At 36.0% G+C, this 17,578-nt stretch overlaps 2 protein-coding genes across 3 annotated transcripts in view; both read right to left on the bottom strand.

Moving 5' to 3' along the window:
- Positions 1 to 17,578, bottom strand: part of LOC113109173 (NACHT, LRR and PYD domains-containing protein 12-like) — a 1,059,377-nt gene that overhangs the window by 850,820 nt on the left and 190,979 nt on the right. The gene's annotated exons all lie outside the window — the stretch shown is intronic.
- The window catches only part of LOC113109176 (NACHT, LRR and PYD domains-containing protein 12-like), a 32,780-nt gene that overhangs the window by 7,326 nt on the left and 7,876 nt on the right, over positions 1 to 17,578 (bottom strand). Inside the window, exons 5-7 of the mRNA XM_026272803.1 lie at positions 15,172 to 17,079; positions 12,412 to 12,585; positions 7,026 to 7,199 (exon numbers count right to left, since the gene is read on the bottom strand). Coding sequence (XP_026128588.1) covers positions 7,026 to 7,199; positions 12,412 to 12,585; positions 15,172 to 17,079 — 2,256 coding nt within the window. The remainder of the gene's footprint in view (positions 1 to 7,025; positions 7,200 to 12,411; positions 12,586 to 15,171; positions 17,080 to 17,578) is intronic.

Here is a 17,578-nt window from a genome sequence, read left to right as displayed (position 1 = left end):
GGTTCCAAACCAACAAAATTAATGTTATGGAGTGGCCAGCCCAATCTCCAGACCTTAATCCAATTGAGAACTTGTGGGGTGATATCAAAAATGCTGTTTCTGAAGCAAAACCAAGAAATGTGAATGAATTGTGGAATGTTGTTAAAGAATCATGGAGTGGAATAACAGCTGAGAGGTGCCACAAGTTGGTTGACTCCATGCCACACAGATGTCAAGCAGTTTTAAAAAACTGTGGTCATACAACTAAATATTAGTTTAGTGATTCACAGGATTGCTAAATCCCAGAAAAAAAAAATGTTTGTACAAAATAGTTTTGAGTTTGTACAGTCAAAGGTAGACACTGCTATTTTTTTGAACACACCCCTTTCAACTAATTGCCCAATTGCACAGCCTTAAGAGCGTGCATATCATGAATGCTGGGTCTTGTTTGTTTTCTGACAATCTACTGAACCTACTGGTAACTTGTTTGCCACGTAGCAATAAAAAATATACTAAAAACCTTGATTATTCTGGTTAGTCACATTGTACTGCTATTATTTTGAACAATACTGTATATACAAATCTGAATTGAGTTGAATTAGAAAACCTTGTCAATCAGATCTAGCAGGTCTGCATCTGTTATGTCAGCTCATCTTTATTAATCTCCCGGAAGAAATGAAATTGTAAATCCACTCCATGATAAAGGTCCGTCCTGAGTAATGCTCACTGCCATTATTTCACCAACTATCCTAAAGTACAACAACAATATTGATTAAACATTACAATGAATGTAATATGGTGTATTTATTTATCAAAATGCTCCTCTCCAGAAGTAATTTTCTAGCTGAATACCAAGTTGATGGTCCCTGAATATGGATTTGATGAGAAACATGACATCTTGTTGACGAGCTGTTTGTGACGTCTCTGAAGTACAGCTGAAGCACTGATTGAGCGATTACATGTGACAGGATTCATGTCAGTAAATTGTCCTGTATCTGTTTACAGACCCTTTGGCATTCATTCAAGTTTATTTGGGGCTGTAGCCCGTAACTGGTGTTAAAAACAGAGGAAGACGTGATCTTTCAAGTGTGCTGCATGCTGTCGCTTCACTTGACCTGAGACACACTGCGTGATCGTCACTGCATTAGATAGAGAGCACCACAGTCAGATTTATTGGTTACATTTCAAGATAAGATGGACAGAATTCAAATCTGAGACTTTGTTTCTTATCAAAAGTAACAAAGCACAAAGACTATTGTAGTTTAATGGATGAGAGATGTGCTATAATGTTCTGTTCATTCATCAGCTGTGAAGAGACGATCCATCCTTGGGATTTACCAATCAGTTTGTAAAGATGAGACTGGTTCGATTAAAATTGAGACATCAATATTATTTTACCCAGCTGTAATGATAATAAACCTTCCTGAAATTGTCCTTCTGAAAGTCTGTAATTGAATACTTCAGATTGTTCCCAGTGCTCTCTCCCTCAAATAATCTTTCCTCAATTCCGGACATCATTTCTGTGAAAAAAGCAAGTTTCCAGTACTAATAAACAAATGCAATGAAGTTACTTAAGAAGATGATGACTACATTTGATAAAACTGCATAATTAATGCAATGGTGCTTCATCTGAGAACAAACACACAGCGGTCAGGAATTGTTTCATCAGAGCAGCTCGATCTATCCCAGGATCGCCAATGAAAGAGACTCTGAGGGGATTCTTCGGAGAGGACTTCTTCTGTGTCAGGCCTCAGGAGAACATGTCTTCTCTTGTGACACAGAGGATGAAAACGGCTGAAGGGTCTATTGCCTCTTTAAGTGTGTCGATTGTGTCTGTAAGACTTGAGAAAAAGAAAACAGATTAATTATTTTTTAGCTTTTGACCGATGTAAAAAATTCACTATAAATTAAACTTAATTGCATCTCTTGTGCTTGTCATGCTTTTGTCCCGTTATGATGAAATCTTGGTTTGATCTAACGTCAGCTCTGTAACCACAAATGAACCATGTCATAAAATATATTTAACACGACTGACTTTGTATTTAACATGAATTAGTCAAAACATTGTAAGTTCCCAATTATAAGCGTTTCACTGAACAGAAAGAGAGCAAAGAATCAATCCTCAAAGTCAAGAACATTATCATTGACTTCAGTCTAGCAAGAGTTCAAGCTCTCTCAAAAACTCTGATTATAATCACTGAAGCTGTTCACACTGTCAAATTAATCTCTTACTTACATTGTGTGCACAGCTCTACATTGTTGTTCATGAAGAGAGAATTCACCAGAGAACAGCAAGCGTGCGTTCTGCCTCATATTTTCTTTTCTTTGGTAAATTGCATTCCCCTTATGAAACAAAAATATATTGCAGTATATTGGAAAATATCATGTAATATATTAAGCATACATTCTTATATATATTTATTTTTTCCAATATATTGCAATATATTGAAAGCGGCAATCATTTGTATATTTTGCAATATATTATATAATACATGTATCATCAATATATTATTAAATGTACTCAAATATATAAAATATTAGAAAATAAAAAGGGAAAATAATATATTACAATATATCACAATTATTGGTTCAGAAATCTGAGGTGTCTGTCTGAAATCTGGTTCCGGGAGCAGCAGTATTTCGGCGGTGTCCCTCTTTGAATTTTAGAAAATTGAATTTGATGTTCTGAATTTCTTCTTCGTTTTGAAAACTTGAAGCTGTATTTTTAAAAACTGGATATTTGCAGTCTAAGAAGTCAGAACAAAAAATCTGTTGAAAATACATGTCTAGAAAACTTTGCCTTAAAAATCCATTGTGTTAAATTTCAAACGTTAAATATTAAAGTGAAAAAACAAACAAAACAATTTAAATCTAATTCAAAACTGTTTTAAATCCCATATAATATTCATTTTTGTTAAATTACACTTGTTTATAATAAAAATTTACACAATCAAAAATTCAGATCGTTTTGTATTAATTTTATGTGCAAAATTCATTTGAAAAAAAAAAAAAAAAAAAAATATATATATATATATATATATATATATATATATATATATATATATATATATATATATATATATATATTAGTCTGAATAAAATGCTAGTAGCAGGATTGTAAAATGAATAGTTGTGATTATAATAATTTGATAAAATGAAGATCACACTAGTGCTCCAATAAACCACATTGAAACTCTCTTTGAGATTAACTGGAACTCAGTGTATTAGACACTAGAGCTGAAAAACCTAATTCGAGTTTTGTACTTAAATATAATACATTTTCTAATAATATTGGAATTTAAAAGGCATAATTTCAGTTGGAGGGATGCTTTTGTTTTCTGTCCTGAGGACACAAGAGACACATCAAGTGAAATATTACTAATGAACGTTTCTGCAAAGCAATAAAACACGACTATCTTTGAAAAAAAAGTGCATGTTTAAAAGTGTATTAATTAATTACGTTGCTTAAACAATTAGAAACAAATCCACATAATTATTTCAAATTCATCAGCACTTTTGCATTAGAATAGATTTTTTTTTTGAAAGCCTTATTAGACATGTTTAAGAGGAAGATTTAAAGAATCAAACACAGCAAAAATATGCTGTAATCTGCTGCAGATGCTGATATTTACAGCGGCATACGAATGTTACAGAATCTGAGAAATAGTGAATCATTTTAACAAAGTAAGAGATCATACAAAATGCATGGTATTTTTTTAGTACTGACCCGAGTAAGATATTTTATATAATAGATGATTATGTTTAAAAATAATAGAAATCCTCTAGCTCCTGCAGATTCTTCAGTTTTCCAGCATCTTTTGCGTATCTGAACTCTTTCCAGCAATGACTGTATGATTTTGAGATCCATCTTTTCACACTGAAGACAACTGAGAGACTCAAACACAACTATTACAGAAGATTCACACACTCACTGATGCTCCTGAAGGAAACACGATGCATTAAGAGCCGGGGCGTGAAAACTTTTTGGATGCAGCAGAAGATACTTGCATGTTTCCTGACACACAAAATAAAGTACAATTTACCTTGAATTTCAAATCAAAAAGTTTTCTCTGGCTCCAACCCTGATCAAACACAGCTGAACCAACAACATCCAGTTCCTACTATTGTCAGTAGCAATCATTTTGATCAAACAATTACATTTCTGTTTGCAGTTTTATTTATTTGGTGAATTTTAAGTCTATATTCTGTATTTCATTTCTAATTGATATTGTGCTTTGTTTCTCATTTTATTTGAATAGGTACTTTTACATTTACTATGTATTTATATGTTTTCATACCGTGCCAATGAAAAAAAAAAGTTTTGAGTTGTATTTAAATCAAGATACAGCAGGACACACATTTCTCATGATGATATCAAGTGGAAGTCCCTCTTCTCGAAATGACACATATTTTAATAGAAATAAACACATATATACAAAGGTTACAAACTCAAATGTTAGACTGGATTAAAATATAAGAAAATGTACAAGTGATAAGTTGTCTATTTCTGAATTTCAGGATACACAGTTATGATGATCTATATTAAATCTGGACAGCTCAGGATATAAGTTCATCACTGAAAATATCACATTGATTTTCTTGGTTTACAGTGCTGTATAAACATATCAACTATTTTCTTAATGTCCTTTGGATAAAAATGTCTTTTGCTGAATTAGTTTAGTTTCCTTGAAGCTTGTTTCTTCTGTTCATCAACACTGCTCCACACATTACACTTCCATGCATTCATTTAACTTCACATCACTGATTCCTGTAGCGGCTCTTATTCACCATCAGCTGATCCTGAGGAAACTGAACTGACGTCTAAATACTGAGAGTCCTACACTAAAACACACAGACAGTCAGATATGAGTATGAGACATTACTGCTGTCACATCACATCAGCAGATCCAGCTCAGAAACACACAGTATATTCATATTACAGTCAGAGATATGAATCAGAGTATGTGAGCGGAGCGCGGAGTGGAGCGTGTGATTTTGACTGGAGCGAGGAGCAGATCTTTTAAAAGTCGGAGCGTCGTGGTTTTCACTCGCTCCAAGAGCGCTCCAAGAGCGCTCCAGCACCGCTCCGTCACGAGTACAATTAATTTATTGTTTAATATAGGTTATGAACAGAAGTTGAAGTGTGTAATTTCACACATACTGAAATACTTTAGACGTGGAGTGAAGGTGGAGCGGTGTTTCTGATATCAGTGAGTGTGGAGTGGAGCGGAGCGGAGTGATAATTAAATGATCGGAGCGCGGAGGAGAAATTGTTGACGCTCCACTCCGCTCACATACTCTGATCTGATGAACAACTGATCATAGATTAATAACAGTGAATGATCAACAACTCTCTCTTAATCATTTACACACAGAGACACTGGAGGAGATGAACATATTCATATATTCATAGATCATCACAGAATTAAACAGTTTAAAGAACAGAAGCTAAAGTGGAGCTGAATTATTATCTTAGATTCTCCAAATATGTCTGTTACTAAACTTTGGCCATTTTAAAAGATTTAAATAATAATATACTCACAGTAGTATAATGTCTCCAGTTTATAACGTGGATCATCTTTCAGATCAGAGAGTAACTTCACTTCTGATGGTCGTAGTTTATTCAGAGTCAGATTCAGTTCTCTCAGGTGTGAGGGGTTTGATCTCAGAGCTGAAGTCAGAGCAGAACAACCTTCATCTGTGACACCACACTTCATCAACCTGTAGAGAACAATGACACAGTGTTAATTGTAGTTGAAGTGTGTTTAGTTTGTTATTGACTCTGGTCTCAGAGCAGGAGAGGAGATATAATGACAAGCATTGCCACAAACTGCTGCTGATAGAATCAGATTTCTGCATGTTGATGCTCAATGCTGCTGTTTAAAACTGTCATGTGCTTCAGGACTGAACAGACACACAGAGCTGAATGTGAGATATTGTTTCATAGTGATATAAGCACAGATCTGTCTGGAGAAACACTCACTTGCTCCTCTAATTACGATTTACAGTTTACCTAAAAATGAAGATTAAAATCATCAGAATCCCACAGACTTACATTGAGGAAATGTTCAGATGAGCCAAGACTATTCAAACTCCAACTGTCAAAATTCAAATGTAAACAAACTGAAGGTCTTTAGACTTCATTTAACTGCCATTCTATGTTCTATTTCTAGACAATTCAAACTCATTTAACCTTCCATTCTGTCTAATATTTCTAATCTATCAATCATCTATATGGGGCAGTCGTGGTCTAATGGTCAGAGAGTCTGACTTTTAACCCACAGACAGGGATGTACTGGTCATCAGGAGTAAAGTGATCAACAACACAAGTGTCTTGATCCATTCAGATGTGACACAGAATTGTGTTTTACAGTCGTGTGATATGAGAACATTAAAGCTTCTGTAGTGATGCTGGCTGAAAACACACACCACAATCTAAACTTCATGACGAGGTCAATTGGAAAATGACAAAACATAGACTTGTAAATTCATCACCATAGTAATTTAACTTGCAGTTATTAACACTGTACAATAGAGATGTATTTATTATAAATGTTACTGTTATTAGCATACTTAAATATTAAATATTACCAGTAAATACGTTCTTAAAAGGACAGTTCACCCAAAAATGAAAATTGTCATTTTGTCAAAATCGTGTCATTTCAAACCTGTATGAATTTCTTTCTTCTGTGGAACATAAAAGATAATTTCAGAAATTCAATAAGTTTTTTGTTCCACACAGAAATCAAGGGTAAACAAAAATGGTTTGGTCACGTTCTACAAAATATGTGTTGTGTTCTACAGAAGAAACTAAGTCACACAGGTTTGGATCGACATGAGGGTGAGGAAATGATGACAGAATTTATTTATCAATAGATTTCCTGCATTCTAGCTCAAAATCAATGCTTTACTGTCAAGTGCATTTCTATGGGACACAGATACATTATTAAGTTTGATGCATTTGTCATGAATTCAGTAATATCTATTATTATTTACTCCAATTAAAGGCCCTGTCACCCAGCAATATATAATCTTTATAATCTTACCGCAGTTTCTCCAGTTTACAGCGAGGATCCTCCAGTCCAGCACAGAGACACTTCACTCCCGAATCTCTTATTTTATTCTCAGACAGATCCAGTTCTCTCAGGTGTGAGGGGTTTGATCTCAGAGCTGAAGCCAGAGCAGAACAACCTTCATCTGTGACGCCACAATCAATCAACCTGTAGAGAACAATGACACACTCTTCACTCTCTCAGATCAGATCAGTTTAGCTGTGAATCCATTAGTAAAGAGAAAGAACAAATCAATGTGTGATGCATCACTGGACTGAGATTTAAAATGTCAAAGAAAAAACATGATCATAAATCATTTAAAGCCTCATTCAAAAAGAAAATAATTATTTAATTCACTATAAGGATTTTTAACTAAATAAAGGCATGTGATTGGAAACATTACAATTATTAATGATTTTGAAATAACTTGTAACCAGTGTTGGGAGTAACACATTACAGTAACATATTAGTTTTTGCTGTAACACAGTAGTGAAAGGCATTACTAATCAATTTTCAGTAATATTTTACTCTGTACTTGTTCAGTAACGCTTTACAACACACTTTACTTTTAGCCCAAAATTGAATTGTTTAAAGAAAATAGAAAAGAATAAAACAGCGAGACATGAACGAATCAAAGATGCAGCAAATTAGTTCCATTTCCTGTTTGTGGTCAGTCAATAGCTGCGTGTGGTGTCCACGTTTGGAAATAAAGACTAAACGTCAGCTTCTGATATATTTGTTTAGTGATGTTTTTTCATTCATCTCTCTCTTGCTGGTGTAACTCTGTATTGTGTGACGTAGTCCAGTGAAGGTGTGTTTAGGACGGGGTTTACAGGAGTGTGTGAGGATACGGTCATGACACAGAATGATCTCGTCCTCTGTGCTCGAGGTCCGAGGCTATTAGCTCCGTCCGGCTCGCTGTTAGCCTCGGCTCACACTGGACAGTGGAAAAGAGGCTAATGAGTGAAGATAGCAGAAGACTGTACATTCACCAGATGGATGTGTGCGCATCTTGTCATTTTACAATTGTATATGGCATTAGAGTTTACATATAGTCCTGTTGTGTCTAATATGAATAGACCCAAGCAATTCACAGATATTGCCAGATAATCTCTTTACCTCTACCATACTTGTAACAGACTTGGATCGTTTGTGATTCTGGCTGTCATCCTGTCTTGTGTTGTCTTGATCCTTCACTTTGTCGATTATAAGCTCTATTGTTAGTAGTCTGGATCGCCCACAGTCATTATGTTACTCCTCTACTGGAGCTAAAATACTCTGCAGTACATTTTGACATTTCAGAATATTAACTTCTATTTCTGTAGTTATTTTGGTGAAAGTAACTCAAAAGTAATACTGGAGTAATGTAACACATTACAATTCTGAGACAGTAATATTGTAATGGAAGGAATTACTTTTAGAGATGTTCCGATACCCTTTTTCTCTTCCCGATACCGATTCCGATACCTGGGCTCAGGGTATCGGCCGATACCGAGTACTGATCCGATACCTGGGTGTATATCTGTATATACAGCTGTATATACTACTAGCCCTGTGTAAATTGCTAGAATTTTTTTATGGTGTGCTTCAGACAGATCCCTCAATAAAACATGAACAAATACATGGTGAACTACTGTATTTATTACAGTATTTTTATTATCTTACATGAATTTGACAGTATTATTTATTTTCTTATGCAAAAAAGAACTTCAAATGCAGCCAAAAATCTAACACCGCAAACTAAAAAAGGTATTTAAGTTTTACAATATAACTGTATAAAAAAACTGCAACAAATAAGTCTAGGAATATAAAAAAAGATCTATTAATCAGATAATCTCTTTACAACAAAACAAGTAAAAAACAAGCAACCATCTAGGCATAATTATTATTATTATAGAGACGTATTATTATTACTGTAGGCTACAACAGTAGCTTTATATATTGTCAATTTACTCATGTAAACCAAACATTTATTTTAATGGGCTGCCATGAAGATCTTTGAGTGTCTGTGTTTATGATATGACAGTATTCTCAAATGAAACGGTAAATTCTCATGAAGTGACGGTTTATGCGTTCGTGTCCTCATGACACACAGCAGAGACTACAAAACAGCGAGCTCTCGCGCATCTGTGCCAGTCACCCACAGAGATGTAGATTTTGCGGGAGTAATATTTAAATAGTATTTTGCAGTTTAATATTCACAGACACTAGTATATATTCGGCTACTGTCTGGAGCCCTGCGTTTTGACTTACACGGAAGCGACTGAACGCAGTTGCCGGTACTGAATATACTCGAGAGTCTGTAACTACCGGTACTACAGAGACATACTGCTAACCACTGATTTATAATATAGTAGCGGCTTCACTGTCTTTTGGCAGTTTAGAATGTGATGAGTGATCCAGTCATATATAGATAAGGGCTGCTAACGCGTTTTCATTTCTTCTTCGCTGCTCTAAACAGGGGTTGCTTGTGGCAACACAGCACAACTTCCTGTGTTTTCAATGCATTTTGAGCAGCGAAGAAGAACCGTGCAGCGGTTAGGCAAAGCTTGCGGTCATAACTAGGTCTTTTTTAAGAAAATGGTATCGGATCGGTATATGGGTTCATGTACTCGCCGATGCCGATGCCAGAATTTGTTGTGGTATCGGAGATATTTCCGATACTAGTATCGGAATCGGAACAACTCTAACTTTTAAATGACAGTAACAAGTAATCTATAATGTTTTACAGTTTGGAAGTAATTTGCACAACACTGCTTGTAACGCTCGGCCTAAAATAAGCTGACTACACAAATAAACTTTTCAGTTACCTCTTAATAGTTTGAAGGAATGCAGGAACTATAAATAACCACCGCAATAAAGAATGAAGGCCAACCCAGCGTGTATTATACAAGAAGACAGTAAAAAGTACTAGATATACACAATATATACAATAAATATATGAGGGTGAGTGAGTAATGTCCTTGGAAGTCCAATGGGGCTTCTCGGGTCGACATTAACACACTGACAAAATTATATTCAGAATTAAAAATATTTTTATACCACTTTTTAATGTGTGATTGTGTAAAGGTGATCACCAGATACCAACCTTTCGTGAACTTGCTTACACTCGTTCTCATGGAGGGTCTGTGTCTGTGTGTGTGTGTGTGTGTGTGTGTGTGTGTGTGTGTCTGTGTCTGTGTGTGTGTGTGTGTGTGTGTGTGTGTGTGTGTGTGTGTGTGTGTGTGTGTGTTCGGTTCGGTCTCACCGGTGCAATATTTGGAGTCCGGGAGCAGGTTGAGAACAGCGCTGTCCTGTGACGAAGTCCTCAGTAAAATAATCCAATGGCGTCAGGTTATTTCCACGAGGAAGCAACTCAAAGTCACAGGTAAATACAGCAGGTAATAATGATCAGGCGATCGATCGCTAAATCCTAAAGTGAGCACATTGACGTCACAGGGATTCCCGCATCACGAGCGAACTCTCGCGAGAAGAAACAGAGCCCACAGTTCTCAACGGGGCAATACAAACACAGAAACGTTAACCCTTAAGGCGCCAGGGTTTTTTGGAAAAATTTTTTTGTATTTTGGCATCAAGATTTCAAAAGCTTGTGACTTGAAAGGGCTTAAAGATAGAGATCTACCGTCAATTAGAAAAATGTTTGGCATGATCGAAAGTTTACGTGGGGTGTAAATATACTAATCTAATTTGCATATTATGACGTCACCATGGGCGGCTATCTCGAATTTCATAATATTCAGGAAATATTAGATATTGAATTGATGTTTGAACATATTTGCATGTTTTTGTGTGTGTATATGTCTTTTTTATCCTCATTCCAAATGATCAGAACAGAGGAAGCCAACAATAAAACAGGAGAAAGTACTAAATTATTAGTATATCACTACACTATATAGTAGTAAAACACATGTGAACAGTAGCTTACTTTTTGATCAGTTCATCAGTAATATTCAGGAAATAATAGATATTGAATGGATGTTTGAACTTATTTGCAAGTTTTTTTATTTTTGAATTTGATTGCTGTTGTTGTTGTTGTTGTTTTTTGTCTTTTTATTCTCATTCCAAATGATCAGGGGAAAAAAACGAGAAAAGTAGTAGATTATTACTATATTACTGTGCCACAGTAAAATACATGAGTCTATTTTTTGATCAGTTGAGCATCTAATCAACAGCTTTATAAACGTATACCTCTTATGTGGCCGAGCTACAAACTATCTTCTGCTCATCAAGGCTGAATTTATTTGATCAAAATAAAGTAAAATAAATATTGTGAAATATTATTACAAATACAAAAAAAGTTTAAAATTTTAATATAAAATGTAATGTTATTCCTGTGATGCAAATCAGAATATTCTTCATCATTATTCCAGTTTTCAGTGTCACGTGATCTTTTAGAAGTCATTACAATTATTTTAATCTTAAGAAACATTTCTGATTATTATCAATCTTGAACATTTTGCTACTTCATATTTTGTGTTGAAATGATGCACTTTATTTTTTGATAAATATAAAGTTTAATGAACAGCATTTATTTGCATTTATCAATATATTAATTAAATTGGTAAATGCATTTATTAAATAAAAATTTTAAATTCCTTCACACAGTTTTTGTCGCTTTCATGAATGATGAATAAAATTATTAATTTCTCTCTTTTTTTTAATCCTATACAAATGTTTGAGTCGTATCATAGTTTCCACAAAAATATTAAGCAGCAAAACTGTTTTTAACATTGATAATAATCTGAAATGTTTCTTGAGCAGTAAATCAGAATGATTTCTGAAGGATTGTGTGACACTAAACTTCTTTGTAAACAACAACAGATTTATAAATGTTTCTAATGATGAATGTTGTGTTCCCAAATGTAAATTAAAGCGTCTCAAACCAAGCGCAGCACTAACAGTGAATCAGAACCAGAAACAGTACAGTAACAGCAGACATGGAGCGTCACACTACAGTCTTTATAAACTCATCCCTGCAAATAGTCTCTTATGTTAAATCACACTATTCATTACACAGCTGAGCTTTACATTGATCTGTATTAATATGTACAGAGTAGTGGTGTGTGTGTGTGTGTGTGTTTCTCCATCACTCAAGGATATCAGAAGCTGAGATCTCCTACACTGTGAGATATTATTCATACTTGCAGATAGTACTTAAGAAGACGAGCTATTAGCACTTAGTGTAACAGAATCCATTTAAAGGTGTTGCTAATGCAGAAACTGCTTTAACATGAACACAGAAGTCCACACATGAACAAGAAACAAAGACACACAATGTTTTACTTTCTGTATCTCTGTCTCTTGATACAACTATTGTGTTTTCTGGCCGATTTGTTTTTCACTTCACAAATATTTTACAGTGTGTCATATATAATCTTACCACAGTGTCTCCAGTTTACAGCGAGTATCCTCCAGTACAGCACAGAGACACTTCACTCCTGAATCTCTTATTTTATTCCCAGACAGATCCAGTTCTCTCAGGTGTGAGGGGTTTGATCTCAGAGCTGAAGACAGAGCAGAACAACCTTCATCTGTGACGCCACAACCTCTCAACCTGTAGAGAACAATGACACACTCTTCACTCTCTCAGATCCGATCAGTTTAGCTGTGAATCCATTAGTGAAGAGAAAGAACAAATCAATGTGTGATGCATCATTGGACTGAGATTTAAAATGTCAAAAAAGAAATCAAAATATCATAAATAATTTAAAGCCTCATTCAAAAAGAAAAAAAAAACTCCTTTACACTCTCAGGATTTTTAATGTTTTATGTAGACATTAATGCAAATCTATTTAATGACACTATTAATTACACAGCTGAGCTTTAGTTTTATTTTTCAATCTGTATTAATATGTATGGAGTAGTGGAGTGTGTGTGTGTGTGTGTGTGTGTGTGTGAGAGTGTATGTGTGTGTGTGTCTGTCTGCAGTAAGAGTGTGTTTGTGTGGAGTCACAATGAATGACAGGAAAAGTTGTTTGTAGAATAAAAAGATATTTGTGAATATGGTTTTTATTTTCAAATATCATTATATTTATTTGCCAATATTTTTATATCATTTTTAATATATTTTTTTGTTAATCTCAACATTCATTTGTGAATCATAATGTTTTAATTTGTAATTATGCAACAATTATATCTCCATGCACCTAGCCCTGATATCAGTTATTAAAATAATCAATATTCCTCCATCACTAATATTTATGTTTATATAATATCACTGTACTATAAACACAGTTTCATATCTCAGAAGCTGCTTGTCACTGCAGAAGAGTATTTGATGAATCAAGCTGCTAAAGGAGTGTTTTCTGCTTCCTCCTGATCACTTCTGAAGCAGAACAGCAGCGGAGAGCAATGAGGAGAAGAGGAGAGAGATCACATGACATCAGCCAATCAAAACAGAGCGCATTTATCATAAACCCAGCGTTTCTGACACTAATATTCATCTTTTCAACATCAGTCACTGTTTGAGCAAAAACACCTCGACATTCTGAAATCAAGATACATTTACTGAAGAAGAAAAATCACTTCAGATAGAAAGACCTGTTTTCTGAAGAAAGAAGTAAAGATTCTGCTAATGGCAATAAAATAATCGTTTTCCCTTTGAATTATTAATATTATTTTTCTTACCTCATTGGCAGCTATTTATTTTTCTTACTTTGAGCAAAAAATGCACAAACTCGATACATTTTTCCGAAAACAAGATTTAAAATCTGAAATAATTTTGCTTCAAGTAAATTGATCTTGATTCAGGAATGTTTAGATATTTGTTCTAGAAATCAAGACAAAAATCCTAAGAACATCATTGTTTGCAGTGAAGTAAACTGAGCACTTCTGAAGTTGTGTTTGTTATTCTGAACAAATTCAAGCAGCAGTAAATCTCAAGACTGTGTGCGTGTGCTTATGTTTTACTGTACGCTACACAGCACTGCATCAGATTTAGACCGTATTTCACTGTATTCTTGACATCAAATCAAGAAAAGCTGGTTTACTTCACATCGGAGCATTAAAAGTGTCACCTGTTCAGTGCATGGATTTATATTCTGAATGAATCACGGTGAATCATCAATCAAGGTGTTTCAGAACGGCAGAATTCACACAAATCTCTGCATTAATTCAAGAAATCAACAGATAAATGAGTAAATGAGAAGAAGGAGCAGGTTTGTTGTGGATCTGAAGCCGTGTCTCTGACATTGTTGAGCAGCGCTCGAGCACTAAACTACTGATGAACTTTTCCTGAAACACACAGAAGAATCTTCTCCAGCAGCGTGTTCACGAGAGAGAAGCTCTTCATTCCTCTCCTTCACAATCATAAAGATCATCAGTGGTGTCCTGCACATCATTGTTTTGAGCTGACTGTGAGATCTGATGCTCTAGAGCTGGATTTGTGTTTATTATAGTCTTCAGATCCTGATCTGATATATAGACCGTCTTTTATTTCTGTGTTTGGACACTAATGTTGTGAATCAGGGCTTGTTCTGTAGTCCTTCACAGAAATGAGTCACATCTGAGTTTGTAAAAGTCATTTTCACAAAAGGCTGACATGTAAATGGATATTTAACACAGATCTCATTAAATGACAAACTCTCAGCTTGTTTTGTGTGAATAATTCATGAACGTGTGTGAGCTGCTGAAATGTAAATGTTAATCTTTAATTTGTGACATTAATGTGGTCACAATGCTAAAAGAGTAAATATGTGTTAGAAAACTAGACCTATATCACTCATAATACTAACATTCACAGGAATACACCTTTTCTATGGTTTGATTTATTTTATGTCATAATGCGGATCTCTTTAAATGTATAATAATGTAAAATAGTGTCTAGTGTTGTCCAGTAAAGAGTAAGACACTTCAAGCACAAGTGAAATGTCTGAAGGTCAGCTTTACTGATCAATGTGTGGAGCGTCTCTTTGCTGCAGCTGCTGCTGATTTAATGAACCAGTTTCTCATGTGACGGGGTTGTTTTTACCCGCGCCGCTAACACACGCTTTACTCTAATATCTACTGGATTAAAAACACCTGTCCTGACTCCTTTAAGATTATGTTATTCAGGAGAAAATCTCTCATTCAGGAACATTTATTGTAAAGGAGTCAGATTGATTATTAAATATGATAGTTTAGTTGATGATGAAACACTCACACAGCTTTTCTGCAGTTGATCACAGCTGGTATCAGTCTTCTTCTCCCCTCATCTGATGTGTTGTATTTCATGGGGTCCAGTTCATCCAGTGGCTCCTCTGACATCTGAATCATGTAGGAGATTGTTGAGCAGTGAGCAGCAGAGAGTTTCTCTGAGTGTTTGTCTGATTTCACAAACTCCTGAATCTCTCTGAACAGAGTCTGATCTTTCACTTCCAGCAGACAGAGGAACAGATTGATGGACTGATCAGCTGAGAGAGGATGGTGTTCAGGATCATATTTGATCTTGTGTTTAATGTACCGTGTGGTGTCTCTGATGGTCTCTGAGCTGTTCTCTGTGTGTGTCAGTAGATCCTGTAACAGTCTCTGATTGGACTCCAGTGAGACGCCCAGCAGGAACCGCAGGAACAGATCCAGACATCCATTCTTACTCTCAAGAGCTTTATCTACTGCTGATGTTAGTAGATCATACAGAGAGACTTCATCATATCTGTATAATCTGAATTCATGCAGTGTTTTCTTGTTCTTTGTTAAATAGCAGTAAAACAAATAGAAAGCAGCGAGAAACTCCTGAACGCTCAGATGAATGAAGCTGTAGACTTCCCTCTGATGAATCACAGATTCCTGCTTAAAGATCTCAGTGCAAATCCCAGAATACACTGAGGCGTCAGTGACGTCTATGCCGCTCTCAATCAGGTCCTCCTCATAGAACATCACATTGCCCTTCATCAGCTGTTTGAAAGCCACTTCAGCAAGTTTCACAATCACTTCTCTGTTGGACGGCAGGAGTTTCTCTGGATCTCTCTCTTCATACTTCTGCTTCCTCATGTTGATCTGAATCAGCAGGAAGTGGATGTACATTTCAGTCAGAGTTTGAGGGATTTCTGCTCTCAGATCTTCTTCCAGGAGCTTCTGAAGCACAGTGGATGAGATCCAGCAGAAGACGGGGATGTGGCACATGATGTGGAGGCTTCTTGCTCTTCTGATGTGTGAGATGATTCTGCTGGCTTGATGCTCATCACTGATTCTCTTCCTGAAATATTCCTCCTTCTGAGGCTCAGTGAATCCCTGAATCTCTGTCAGACGGTGGATGTATTTGGAGGGGATCTGATTGGCTGCTGCTGGTCTGGAGGTGATCCAGATGAGAGCAGAGGGAAGCAGCTCTCCTTTCATGAGCTTTGACATCAACACAGCCACTGATGAAGTCTCAGTCACATCACAAACTTTCTGAGCATCTGAAAACATCAGTGTGATTCTGCTTTCATCCAGACCATCAAAGATGAACACAACTTTACACTCCTCATAAATCTGTGAGTCCAGATCTTGAAGTTCAGGATGAAAGTCCAGCAGAAGTCTGTGAAGACTGTACTGATGATCTCGGATCAAGTTCAGCTCTCGAAATGGAAGCACAAACATGAAATCTACATCCTGATTGGCTTTTCCCTCGGCCCAGTCCAGAATGAACTTCTGCACAGAGACGGTTTTTCCGATTCCAGCGATGCCTTTAGTAAGAACAGTCTTGATCTGCTCTTTCTCCTCAGATCCTGCTTCAGCGGAGGCTTTAAAGATGTCATTGCAGTAGATTGGAGCGTCTTGTGAGGGTTGTGTTCTGGCTGTTTTCTCCATCTGTAAAACCTCATGTTCTTCATTCACTCCTTCTCTCTCTCCCTCTATGATGTAGAGCTGTGTGTAGATGCTGTTCAGGAGGCTTTCATTCTCCTGGAGTTTCAGTCCCTCACATAATCTCTCATACTTGTTCTTCATGCTGGTTTTGTGCTGCTCTTTGACTCTCTGTAGTTCATCATTCACTGCTTGATCATGTTTATTCAGAGACGCTGTAACGCTCGTGTTGTTCAGACAGAAGACAGAGGAGACTCCTCCAGAGATGCTTCGCTCTCCATCTGCTCTGCTGAAATATCACAAGAACAACTGATTAAACATTTCTCAACATAAAGGATGTGTAAATTAACATCTAAACCGATAGAGATTTCAGTGTTGTATTTTCAGTATAATTTTACTCTGATCTGCAGCAAACACTAGATGTGTGTGAACAGTGAAGTGTGTTCAGGAGCACAAGAGCCAATAAAACAAGCTCCTGCTTCTCCTCACAGAGTCTTCAACACCTTACACTGCAGAACAAACATCTTCATTATTATTCTTTACTCTCTTAAATGTGAAGAATCACGGTACAGTCTAAAGTGATCATTAAACTTCAGAAGTCTGCTGTGATGAAATAAATCTGAGCGCTGCACATTCAGAGTAAGACCGTGGCACTGTTGCTCTTCTACAGACTTGTGTTTCACAGCAGTTCACAATCAGTGAGTAGAGCACATTTATTCCAGATGATCGCTTGTGATTGACAGCTGATGAATTACAGTCTGTACTTTATGCTGTGGATATTGTAACGT

The sequence above is a fragment of the Carassius auratus genome, chromosome 9, assembly GCF_003368295.1.
Source record: "Carassius auratus strain Wakin chromosome 9, ASM336829v1, whole genome shotgun sequence".
NCBI classification, from domain to species: Eukaryota; Metazoa; Chordata; class Actinopteri; order Cypriniformes; family Cyprinidae; genus Carassius; species Carassius auratus.
This window is presented reverse-complemented; position numbering and strand designations above follow the sequence as displayed.